Source organism: Cavia porcellus, unplaced genomic scaffold (assembly GCF_034190915.1).
Source record: "Cavia porcellus strain 051 isolate PalLab524CR breed Dunkin Hartley unplaced genomic scaffold, mCavPor4.1 scaffold_24, whole genome shotgun sequence".
Lineage (NCBI taxonomy): Eukaryota > Metazoa > Chordata > Mammalia > Rodentia > Caviidae > Cavia > Cavia porcellus.
Genome location: NW_026947507.1, coordinates 50,372,153 through 50,385,336, shown reverse-complemented (window position 1 = coordinate 50,385,336; position 13,184 = coordinate 50,372,153). Strand labels below are relative to the sequence as shown.

At 49.1% G+C, this 13,184-nt stretch overlaps 1 protein-coding gene and 1 long non-coding RNA gene across 3 annotated transcripts in view; one reads left to right on the top strand and one right to left on the bottom strand.

The window, feature by feature from the left end:
• Rnf217 (ring finger protein 217) overlaps nt 1-6,982 on the bottom strand; it is a 100,414-nt gene extending 93,432 nt beyond the window's left edge. Inside the window, exon 1 of one of the 2 annotated variants that reach the window (XM_063235041.1) lies at nt 6,173-6,982. In XM_063235041.1, coding sequence (XP_063091111.1) covers nt 6,173-6,643 — 471 coding nt within the window. In that variant the 5' untranslated portion in view covers nt 6,644-6,982. The remainder of the gene's footprint in view (nt 1-6,172) is intronic. The other variant, XM_063235040.1, reaches the window with a different exon arrangement.
• Nucleotides 6,917-10,595, top strand: LOC111754493 (uncharacterized). The gene is made up of 2 exons (XR_002789174.2): nt 6,917-7,047; nt 7,589-10,595. It is a non-coding gene; the product is annotated as an uncharacterized LOC111754493 (long non-coding RNA).
• The last annotated feature ends 2,589 nt before the right edge of the window (nt 10,596-13,184 follow it).

Sequence of the window (13,184 nt, the reverse complement as noted above, 5' to 3'; positions counted from 1 at the left end):
TACAGCATCCCTTCCTGAAGGTTCCTAAACAGCCTTCCCAGCTCCTCCTCCTCCCCCCCACTCTTCCCACACCACATTTTTCTTATTAAAGGGCAACTCCATTCTTCCGATCCATGGGGCTCAAGCTAGGGTCATCCTTAGCTCTTCTTGTCTCAGACTGTGAGAAGACAGCTGTAACTACACACTGCATTCATAGCAAACAGCCCTACCATACAAGCCCTAGGACCCCCGTCTACCCCAAGCCTCTTCTCCTTGAGACTATTACCACAGTCCTCTAACTGGTCCTTTGACTTCTGCTCAACCCCTGAGATCGATTCTCCACAAGAAGACAGTAATTTCCCAAGGTGCATGGCCACACACATCTCCCTGCCCACCCAGATCCATCAGCAGGGTTCTCCTGCCTTGAAACTCTGTGTTTGTTGTTCTCTTAAATAGGTGCACAGAGTGTCCTTGTTCCACTGTGAAATTCACAATGGAAAAATCACCTGGTAAAAGGAACCAGAGCAACGCTTTCCAGCACCTTCCCTGTTTTCTTTCGCCCTGACCCTCATTATCTAATATATTCAGTAATCTACTTATGTTATCTTCTGTTTCCTTTGGAGTCTGGCACGCAAACTTAGCAAAGCAAGGACCTTTGTCTATTTTAATTCCGTCTCTGCCAGCGCCTACAACAATGCTGGTTATGCAGTAATTTTTTTCAGTGCTGGTGATTGAACCTACAACCTTCACATTTTAGGTAAGTGATTTATCACGAAGCTACATCCCAAGCCATGTAATAAATATTTAACATATATGAAAATTAGAATTAAGTGATAAATTATGCATAAGATGGGTTAGAATACAGATGCTCAATAAATGGTTTTTCTTCTTAGCTGGGTATGTACAAATTCAGGTACAATTATCCCAACATTGATGCAGGAAATAGAACTGATAAGGTTGACTGGGAAGTGATGATACACTATGTTATTTTCCTATGGACACTAAATTTTTATTTTGAGACAGAGCTTAATTTAAGAAGGTTCATTTTAGTTTATCATTTAAAATTCTGACAAAGTGCATTTGAACAAAAGAGGTAAAAAATTTTTAAGACCACTGTGACTTTAGGGGTTACAGGGATAGCTCAGTGGTAGCAATCACACTTCGGTCACATGTCAGATTAATCCTCTGGGATTAATCTCCAGTGCCTCACCCTCCAAAAATATTACCAATTTAAATATTTGCCACACTGTCACCAAAGATCCAAAATGAGCTTTTAGCAGAAGCTTGTTTTCTTTTAAATTGAGGCAGTAATATTTTGCTGAACTAAACATAATAGGAAGACTAGTACTGTGTTAATAAAATGTTAGCTGGTATCCCAGAACTGTTTAATAAAAACCTTGTAGAAAGAATGCAGAAGAGATGAAGAGATCCGAAAATATAAAGAAGGGGTAGATTTTTTAAAAATAAAAATCTGGAAAAAATACTTACAAATCTGTAAGACAGCTCCTTACATCTACCTAGTATCTCAAGGGCTAGGCTTACTTGGCTCCAGTATAAATGTTTAAGTGCATAAATGGCAGATTAGTAAGTGCAGAAACCAGTGGTAAGAAGTCACCCTCCGCGACCTGTCTGTATTGCCCATCACAAACTCCTACTAAAAAGCAGGGAGTTCTAGTTCCGAGGAGTGTCTCTGTGTGTCTCTCCTATCAGGAATAAGCAAGAGCTTTCAACTACAAAAGCAGAGCTTCACTCTAGGAGGAAGAAAATCACACTGGAGAGGTGTCAGGTGACAACACTGGTCAGTGGGACTTGTAAGGTTACTGGAGATCTTTGAGGCTGATGTAGGATTCTCTGTGCAGCCTCAGATCCAAGAGCTGGAAAGGTACAGCCTAGCAGCAGGGTGACCAGGACCTGCTGGCCCCAGGGCTCGGCACCACAGAGGATTCCTGTGCACAAATCCAATACCATGAAGATCAGATGGCCATGGAGGCAGAAAAAGGAAGAAGTCAGGGAAGTGAAAGGATGTGCAGAAATGAGAGGAAAATAAAAGTGTGAATCAGGAAGGCAGGAAGCCAACTAGTGCTGCATCTCCCAAACACACAAAAATATAGGTGCTTACACTGCCTTAATTCTCACTTTCAAAATTCATAGAGTGAGTTCAAAATAGCTTTCGGTTTTACATCATTCTTCACACATTGGGGAGTACCAAGATCACACCCAGCAGGAGAGGGTCTGTAACTTCACCTGTGTGAAGATGACAGCATTCAAACTTCATACTGAATCAGATGGTTCCTAAAAATATTCAGGCGGCTTGAGGTTTAAAAGGAAAAAGGTTTACACTTCTACCCAGGAAGAACTGGATGACTTGGAGTTGAAGAGAAAGCCGCTTGCTTTCACCCAGGGTCTCGGAGCTGAGGACCTGTAGAGGAGTACTCATTTTAGGGCACCACCTTCTCGCAGCTGTCTTGCTCACAAGTGGAGGCAGCAATGTGCCCTGTGTCTCTATTAATACTCTCTGGACAGGTGCACGCATTCCCTGTCGATGCATCTGCCAGCCCCTGGGGTGCTTGAGCACAGCAGTGAAAGACACAACAGCTGCGACCTTCATCGTGCTCAGCTCCCTTGTAGCCAAGTGCTCAATCTGAATATGTCACATTTGTAACATATTTCCCTACCTAAATCAAAATCACCAAGGAAACATCCTTGCCGAGAATTTCTGAAATGACCATAGAATCCTGTGACCCAAAAAAGGCAACAGATCACCTCTGTCCCTAGGAGTAGGCAGGAAAGGCCAAACCAGCTGGGAAGTCAGCACTGCAAGAGCTTCAGCTATTGCTGGGACTGCGTGCTCTGACATAAGTCGCTGGAAATGCGCTTGGCACACGCACCGACGAAGGATGTGTGTACCGGAGCGGTGTTCACCAATATAATGCCCATCGTCTTGGCGCACAGTGGCCTTTTCATTCCTACCGTGGCGGTAAGGAGGTCCAATCTGCCGATTCACCCCTCCCCAGGATCCTCAGCAGGCTGCCTGTGACACCATCCAGTCACTAAGCAGGGCTCCCCAGCCCCACGCAGCATGAACTGGGGAAGAACTATTCTTTGCAAACTAAAACAAGATGAGGCTATATGAGTCACCTCCTAATCTCTCAGGTCCAAACTGAAACACTGAGGACCCCGCCCCACAGTCCTTTGCATCTCTTCAGATCCTGGCACAAATGGACCAAGACTGAGCCTCGTGAAATGCTGCGTTCCTCTCTTCTTTGAAAGAAGTCAGCATCTCCTTTTACAAGAATGTTTATCTGACCAGGCAATATTCCAACTCGCATTTAATATGCATTTTCAATGCTAGTATATAATGTTTCATAGAGACAAGTTTATTTCCTTAAATGACATTAAATAAGATACTAAGCAGATGGCACAAACTCAAAAAATAGCGAAAAAAGTCACAGTATGTTTTTAAGTATATGATTTTTCTTCAAAAGATCACAGGATTGATTCCTAGTGCCAAAAAAACAAAACTGAAACAACAAAGGTCACAGGAGTCCTGATAGTTGAAGCTTGTCATATTTACTCTTCTCAAACTTAAAAGAAAATTCTGCTAAGACAGGGAAGACAGCACTCACTACATCCTTTTGATGTGGGTCAGTAAAGCAGCAAAACACACACACAGTTAGATGTCACTTTGCCCTGGCACTGCTGGGTTACAGAAGATCACTGCACTGCAATTACTCCTCACTCATGAGGAAATCAAGGCACAGAGTCAAGCCACAGGGAAACACAGGCACCCTGAGAGGAAGAGACCTTAGCATGGAGAGTATGATCAAAAATATTCTAACATAAGCCTACGCATTTGTGCGACTGAAGAAAAGCTAATTTTTGCAAGCTAAGAAAGTATATCAAAACACATGATTCCAAGTTGAATAACAAACTTTTTTTTTTTTTTTTGGTCTGCTTTAGGTTTTTGTCCTGAATATCAAGCAGCTAAGAAGAGAATTTAGTGCCAAAGCAAAACACTATCCCTGCCCTGGGTTTCTGAGACAGTCTCGGGTTTTCTACCAAACCAGTAGCTGCTGGCTGCTCCTGTGTTACATGCCAAACGCGGCTGGGTGCTAAGGGCACAGCAGCAAAGCAATCCTGCAGGCCAGCCGTTTTCATGGAATTTAACCGCTTGAGCACAGGAGAGCTGCTCAGCTCAGAGGAAACCAAAAGCAGGAAGAGAGATGGGCACAGGCGCCGGGGTGAAGCGACTCAGACAGGTGACATCTGAATACAGACCCCAAGCATGGGGTCAGGGCCAGGGGCCCTGAGCAGGTGCAGAATCCCCGGGGGTGGAGCATGCCTGGCATCCTGCCCTCAATTAGTGCTGCTCCTTATTTTGAAGAATGTCTATTTTCTTTTCCTTTATTGAAAGTTCTGTCCATTGTTTGGGGGGAAAAGTCAGGAATATCCATGCCACAAATACTGCTGGGAAGTGTCATTACCTCTCCTTGCTACACTTCCTCTCATTTCTTCTCTCTTTTCTTTTTTTTTTTAATTACACGTTAAAAGGCTAACTTCCTAAAACTAATTTAGGGCACCAAAGGGAGAGCCAACTGCCCCGGGACAGGGCCCACCTTAGGGAAATGGAACTGGAAGGCAGAGTCCCCAGCCCACAATGCCTTTTCCTTGAACCAGCAAACCCACCATAACTGTATCCAGCATTTAACAGTTTAGTGCAAAGAGGCACTGTTACTCTGTTTCCATTTACAATCCACTCTGTAGGTGAAGTGTACCCAGCTGTTTTCCCAGGACTTCTCTGGAGCCAAGCCCACACTGCGGGGTGTCCCACGCCCACTCAGGGAGGGCAGCATATCTGTTCGATGGTGAGGTCAGAGAAATGACCATGACAAGCTGCTGACAATCCTTCCCGTTCTAGGTGTCCGTTCTAGGTGTACAAAGCCTGAAAGGCACATCACCATCCCTCCCAGGCAACACAATACACACTTTCACTCTGTACCCAAGCCTGGACTGGTCACAAAGCACGGAGGTGCAGCGCTGCAAAGCAGGCCTGCTGGCTCCGCTTCAGCCAGCGATCAACGCTCTAAGCGCAAGGTCCAGATTTGGAATGAAAGGCACAGTGCAGACAGGGAGCGAGACAGACACGTAGCAGGGCTCGCGCACGTCAGCCACGGAGCCGATTCTGAAAGTCTCTCGGTGGTGGCAGGATGAGGTCAGCAGGCTTCCCCCAGGTGCTGGCACCTGGCCATGCCAGGTTTTGAAAGATGCATGGCCCGGGACAATCAGAGTAGGGATCAAAGGGCACGAGGAGCTGTGGGGAGACCTGGCAGTGATGCAGACGCAGCCGGAAAAGGGCTGCAAGACCGCTGTCGCCCTCACTGAATGTGGGAGGCTCTGTGTCTCAGGCTTTCCAAGAAAACACACAAAAACAACAAGGTCTCTGCCCCCCCTCATTGCTGGGGGAGTTCCACCAGCGCTGCACCCCGCCGCTGGGTTCAACCCCTCTGCCTCCCAGCGCTGCTGTTTTGCTCTTTGCTGTTTTTATTATTATTATTATTATTATTATTATTATTATTATTATTATTTGTCTTTTTCCTTTTTATCGGTACCGGGGATCGAACTCAGGACTGCCTGCTTGCAAGTCAGGCGCTTATGCCGCTGAGTTAAACCTCCAGCCCCTTTTTTTTTTTTTTTTTTTTTTTGCTGTTTGCTGTTTTGTTTCTCTCTTAAAGCAATAAAGTACCCCGGAGGCTGGCCTTCAACGTGGAGGGGAGCAAAGTACCCCAACTCTACTATACAGACAAGGAACTCCAAGGCGGGCCAGAACCCAAGGAATACTTCTAAACTTCTCTGGAACATATAAAGGGAACACATTTTACAAATCCGGATTCACAGGCTTGGCCTGTCCATTGCAGTCCTCCTCTTTCTGGTCCGGCTCGGTAAATATTTACCGTATGCCCGCTGTCTGCTAGGCTCTGGGATTCCAGGCCCATAAGGCAGTCTGCTCCCTGCTCGCAATCTGGTAAAAGACTGGAGCAGAGGGCTAGGCGCCGGTACCGCGTTCCCTTCGGGGATAGCGCCCAACCCCCGAGCCTTGGAGCAGCGTCAAGGTCCAGCCGGGAGGCATGGGGGAGACACACACATTGAGTGACACCGGAGGGGGGCCCCAAGCCGGGGTACAGGGGATCCCTACCTGCGCGCCCAGGTAGAGCTTGAGGCACTCGCCGCACAAGGCCTTCTTGCAGCAGGGCAGCGGCTTGATGGGCTTCTCTTCCAGGCACACCCGGCACATAAGCACCAGAGGGGGTGCGGGGGGGCCCTCGCCCCCGCCCAGGCCCAGGATGGCCGTGGGGAAGGGCTCGCGCGCCGGGTGCGAGTCCTGCTCCGCGCCGTCGGGGCCCGGGGGCGCCGGCCGGGGACTAGGCAGCGAGGCTGGGGAGCTGGCGCGGCGCGGCTGGGCCGGAGAAGCGGCGGGGCCGCGGGGGTGCAGCTCGCTCTCTACGCAGTACACGGAGCAGAACGCGGGGTTCAGGGCGAGGGGCGCCCCACGCAGCCCACCCGCGCCGCCCACGCGCAGCCCCGGGGGCCCCCGGCTGCTCGCGCGCTCTAGGGCGGCGGGTTCTGTGCCCCCGCTCACCGCGCCGCCGCCACGCTCCTCGCCCATCGCCGCCCGCGGCCCGCGCGCCCGGGGCCCATGCAGCCGGGACCCCAGCCGGCGCCGCGGGCGCGGGACAGCGGCCCCACGCGCGCTTGTGCTTCCGGGTCCTCGCGGCCGGCGCGGGGCGCGGCTCCTCCTCCTCCTCCTCCTCCTCCGCCTCTGCCCGCGCCCGCGTCCCGGACCAAAGCGCCCCCCGCAGGCGGCCGCTCCGCGCAGGCAGGCGGGGCCGCCCTGCCCCGGACACACGCGGGCGCGGACGCGCGCGGCCCCGCGAAGCCCCAAGGAGCGACCCCGCCCCCTCCCCCCCGCTGCGCGGCGAGCACGTGCGGAGAGGCAGTTTCGGATTTAAAGAGTTCATGGGGGGAAGCCTCGGGCCCCCTACTCCTCCCTTCAGGCTCCGGGAGCGTTCGGTGGGTTTTCACCGGGGTCGTAAGGGCGTGTGGTGCCCGGAGCGCCTTGATAAACCGCAGACCTGGAGGCGGGATGGGGGCGCTCCTTACCCTGTCCACCCGGAACCCGCGACAGACCTTAACCCTGGCTTGATTTCACAGGAAGTGCCAGCCACTCCATGCTCCTCCAAGCCCAATGAGAGCCTTTTGGGGAAACGAGGATTTTTTTGTTTTGGTTTGGTTTTTTTAGGAATTCAGTGTACACATTCATGTACTAGGAAGGAGCTGGAAGTGCGTGAAACTTGTTTAATCTTGAAGTCACAATTGGGCTGTTTGGGCTGTTCTGGGCTGTCTTCCCAATCACTAGCAGAGGTGACCCCGGAACAGCCCCGCCCTGTGTGCCGGGTGCTGACTGCCCTGGCTGTAAATGCCATGTCTGCTGTGGATCTGATCCGAGTATGGGGAACTCTGCTCTAAAAGATTCAATGCTGCTCAGCGGCTAAGTGGTTTCCTGGCAACCACTGGTTCTGGGGATGACTCTCGAGTGCCTCTTGTCTTCCAGGCATGGAAGAGAAACCCTCCTGTGTGCTGCCGCCATGTGCACCACCTGATGCATGCCCTCCTGCTCTTTCCAGAGGCTGTGAAGAATAATCATCCGCCTTCAAGGCCACACGGGCTGACAAAAGACAAGAAAACAGTGGATGCCGCAAAGGGGAAGGAAGTTTGTCCCCACAACACGTGTGCAAGTCAGACCCCTCCAAGCATCAGGTAACAGGGGAGCCTCTTCCGGCCCCTGCTTGTTGCCTGGGTTCCTAGGACTTGATCTTGTGGCACGGCCATTATCTTCTCCATTCCCGAGTCCTGGCTCAGGAGGAGCAGGGCTCTGCTTGGCTCCAAACCAGCCAGAAGTCTCCCCTTGGACTCCTGTGGACTGCCCATGCCCCAGTCCTTGCTGTGGCTTCTTCCCTGCAGGACCCTCTGGCTTTGTGACAGCAAAACATAACCAGAAGATTCCCACATCTGCCTCCCAGACCTGGCCGGACGACACAGCCAGGCCCCCGGCTCTGGCATGCAGCCTGGGACCCTCCAACTCCAGCAGAATGGAAATGAGTTAAAAACATGCAAAGCTGATTCTGCCCTCAGTCTCCCTCCAAACACATGAAGCCGATGGATTTTTTTTCTCTTGAAAAGATGATTATCCTTAAAAGTGGCTGATTGAAAATAGTGACTGCACCAGAAATTCCACTTAGCTAATACCGCAAAGTTACTATTCTCCAGTCTCAGGCCATTTCCCTGATGACAGGCCACACACAGTGGTTGTGGCCACAGCACAACAGTGTTTGCTCATGCTTTGCCCCTTCTGTTCCAACTCCCTTCCAACATGTCCTGATCCACAAAGAACTGTGCCTTCCCAGAAACCAGGCTGCAGTGGGACGGCTTTGGCAGACCCGCTGCCAGTTTCAGGGCTGGCATAGTCAGTGCTTTTGGTCATCTCTCAGTGTTACTTCTCCTATCACTATCAGTCCTAGCCTGAACATGCAGTTAGTTCACAGTAGGACCAAGCAGAATAATTTGTTCATATTTCAAAAGTAAGCAGGGCTCAAAATTGGATACGGAAGAAAAAAGGAGGGGTGGAGAGAAGAAGGAAGAAATTTAACCTCCTCTGTTCCCCCAAATAGCGGCTGACACCACTTTCACACATTTGTAGCTTTCATTCTTGCATTTGCATCTGTGTGTAAAATATATTTGAAATTGCAACACTATTGCAGTGGCGAGCAGAAACACCAAACAACACCCTGGACTTGGAGGCAGATTTATGTATCTTGAAGGCATGGATTAGAATCATCCCAAAATATCAAACCCTGATCTCTGGTGGTCTACAGTTTATATGAAATAAGCAAGCATGAAATACAGAGGCAGAATGACTTGTGATTAAGGGATTGGTTTATTATATAATGTGCATCATAGGGACCAGCTACGCATCACAGCGACCAGCTGACCAGCCATTTCTAAGAGACCAGAAACAGCCAGAACTAGAACAGGAACTGTTACCTGCACAACAGAGAAACTAAAGTATCCTGGCTGGGGGAGCCTTTCTGTTACACCGGCCTTACTATGATGTGTGACTGTGTCCTATTGTGCAATATGTCATAACAACCATTTCCATTATATTGTTAGAGCATTTATAGTTTGAATAAACTACACACTATTTCTATGATTAATATATATTACATTAACATAAAACATAACCATTGTGCACGTTTCTAATGTATAATAGGATACTGTGCCCAAAAAATTAACTTTTGGAGAAAGGAGTGGGTATACTCTGAAAGCTTTCAGCATACAATATCACAGAAATTAGCACCATTTTATAATCCTGTCACCATAGTGGGCTTGAGAGAATATACTGACCTAATCAGTGATGTTTTTCTTTGTAGCATCATTTTTTTTTTAAAATCCATGGGTAATTTTTTAAATACAAGGAAAAAATACACTCACTATCAGTCTCCTTGGACACTAATTTAACATTGTGTTCTGTGATGGCTCATCTGTTCTCATTTTCCTAAAGAGGAAACTCCTTGTGTTAGTAAACTGTTGTAGCAGTCTGAGTAAAAACACCCAACTAAATTGGATGAGCACAGTCCTGAGTGTGGCTGAGATTTATTGAAGACAGGTAGCCCGCCTTGGGTGCGAGTCAGCAACCAATGGGCTTGGCACCTGAATGGAATAAAAGGGAAAGGAAAGAGGAAGTCTGTTTCTGTCCTTCGGAGGAGTCCAGACTTCACCTTCACCTTCACCTTGGAGCTCATCTTCTGGCTTCCAGGAGACCTTCAGCCTCCTGAGAGGACTCGCAGGTGAGCTGCAGTGGCTCCAGGCCCCTGGCTGGCTCCTTCCGTCTCCAGCACTCACGCATCCCTCTGAGCTCCTCCATACCCAAACGCCATGGGCAGCCACTGTATGCCAAACTCGTTGGTCCTCATGAATGTGTACACCTTATATTAAATCTGTTTCTCTAGTGACAAGGTCCCCTGAAGAACTTCAGCAAGTGCACTGCACCATGGGGATCACAGTGACTCTTGTCGTGCACTTTGCAAACTGCTGGTGTTCCGCTGCTTGGGCTGAAGACCCTTAGGAACTTCATTTGGCCTAAGGACTCTATGAAAAATAGCTGCCTGGAAAGTGTGGCTTCAAGTTGCAGATTGGAGGTGTTGTATAGAAACCACAGCTGGAGACGCTAGTCTTTAGAAACTTGAAAGCATCATGAAGCACGCTTGTAAAGCCAAGCACTAACCTTGGTGAGGAGAGGCTTTCAGGAGGTAGCCTGGGCCTGCTCCACTGGGGAGTGGCTGTCTATGGGGGCCCCAAGCCAGCCCTGTGCCTGCAGTCTGTGCCTGCAGCGAAGGCTGTGGTGAGTGAAGTGCCCTGCAGTCTTTGGATCAGCTTGCGGTCTGGAGGATGAGAAACAGGGCCACCTGTGTGGGCAGGTAGTTCTGTCCACATTACTGCCCCTCCCCTGCAAAAGCTGAGGCCTGGGTGAGCTTCCCGGATGGCCACTGGTTGCCATACAATCGTTGCCAAGAGCCCATAGGAGTCCACATACAGGGGACAACTGAACACCACATCTGCCTCTCGTGGCCAACCCGCACCATGCCTGGATCCTGTCCTCTGAAGCTGTTCATCAGCAGCCTTTCACTGTAATGAACCGAGACTGAACGAAACTACTGAGCTGAGTTCTGTGAGTCCTCCTAGCTCATGATTTTACCTGAGAACTCTTCAATACAGCGCTGCAAAAACAGAAGTCTAATGACGGTCAAGGTTTTCATTTCTCTTCTTATCCCAAGCAGTAAGGTATCGATGGGAAGACACAGCACCCACTACCTCAGGGGTAAGACAGGCTTAGCATGAGAAAACGCATTTCTTTGCTCTTGTCAGAAAAGGGTTTATGTTCTCAAATAACACAGACAAGAAACTCCTGCTTTATGGACTTCATAAAATGTTGATTTTGCACTTGACAAATATAGTAGAGCATTCAACGGTTCTGACAGAATCTGAGCCGGCAGTCTAAGCCATTCAGTTATATTTATTTTTAAATTATGGCAAATAATTTTATCTGTTTATCTCTTAACACTCTGCTACCGCGTTGGAGTGGGGGAACCCAGCTGCCTCTGAGGGACGTTAAATACCACAAGCTGCTCCTCAGACACTGTGGAGTCAATACAGCTCAAGAAGCTCAAAATATTTTCTCAAAAAAAATTTTTTACAAAAATTCTCAATATGCAAGCATCCTGAAAAGCTTTTTATTGACATATTCCAAATCCATTTACATTTGAGTGTTTTTCTTACTCTTGATGTTGTGAGATCTGTCCCGTAATTGTGGGAAAAGTACTAGATGAGCAAAGGGACATCTTCGTCCTGCGTCCTCTCGCCTGTGCTTTTCTGGGTGTTTCAGTTTTTACTTTTGTGTCATGGGAACACCTGATCATCCTACGGTTTGTTGCAATGCTAAACTTACTATTTTCAAGGTAACCAGTGTGAACTAATGTCCACTTTATGTGTATCATTTTGGTACTTCTGGGGCTTATAAATGGCAACTATAATGCAGTCCAGTCCCAGAAGAATTTTGCAATTAAACAGAGAAGATAGATCCCTAACTGGACTATGGGGCAGATTTTGGGCATGCGAACCTAGAGCCCTCGACTCCCCAGGGAGTGATGGGGGTGGCTTCTCCTGTGCATCACAGAAAGCTCCAGAAAGGCCTGGAAGATGAGGTTGGAGGTTTCTGTTGGAGAAAGTGGCAATGACAGCATATGGAAGGACGAGAGGAGCAAACACACGGTGCCAGCCCCAGTCCTAGGTGTCAGGATGGAAGTGAGATGGGAAAGATAAGGTGACACGAAACAGTGTGGGATGTGAGGCAGGGAGGTTTCCTTTGCCCTTCTAGATTCCGTGTGCTGTCTTGTCGACTGTGAGCTCCTGGAGGGTGACCCCAGGGAGGGACACACATCAAGGGCTCCAGTTGTCCTCTGCCTTCTGACTCTCTCCAGCCAATGGAAGATGCTACCAGGCAATCATCAGAGAGCTGGACATTGATTTTTCCTGCTCTTAATTGGCCCAGACTCTGTATGCTGTCGAGATCCCCTGGGGTCAACCAACCACCTCTGGGTTCTGAGTTTCTTCCCTTGGCCTGGCTAGCGGAGTGCTCATTTCCCAGGTAAGACTATTTGCTGGACACACGTAGAAGGGCTGCTGCCTCTCTTTCCTACGGCTATTCCACACACACCCAGTGCAATCAGTAAACACTATAGTAACCTGGAATCCTTCAAACAAGAGTAATTGTTTGGCTCACAGATCTGGAGGCTTCAGCTGGCAATCTGGATACACTGTCTGTGAAACCTGCAGGGAAAATGCTTCCATGCCTTCTCCAGCTTTGATGTTTGCTAGCAGTGCCTGGCGCTGCTTATAGCTGCAGCACTCTAAGCCCTGTCCTCAGATGGCTGTCCTCCCTGGGACTCTGTCTCTGTGTCTCTTGTCCTCTTGCAAGGATGCCCAGCATGTTGGGTTAAGAGCCCACCTCACTCCAGTGTGACATCCTTGGAACTAATTCCTCCTGCAAGCAGTCTTAGCTCCTGAGGAGACCACCTCCCAGTGCAGTTGGAGATAGGGTGCTGCAAATCTTCAACCTATGTAGACAGATCCTGCTCCCCTCATTTTCCAATTCCAGGGTATTGAAGAGACCTGAACTCTGTCCAGCTTTTGTAATCAAACCCTCCATGAAGCTCTCCCAGACATCTGGTTTGTTATGCCATCTGCTTTCTTCAAAGGTTCTCATACATGCATTTGACTGCCCTGAACTTGATTTGACCAAGTGTCTTCTTGATTCTGCTTTGTTTTGTTTTAGACAGGAGGATATTTTTTTAACAGGAGAATAAGGGCCCATTATGGGCTTAAGAAAATGAGATATTGTGGCAAGGTAAAAATATGGATGAGGAAGGACCCAAGTGTGAGCTCACAGCTACTGATGCGATTGGTTACCTAGCGACAGGATGAGGGTAAGGCTCGGGGCACTTCCTGTGTCCCAGAGAAGAACCCAAGGTTTCCCTCCCGGCTCTCCACAGCGGGTTCCCTTCCCCATGCTCTCCCTGCCCCTCCAGCTCAGC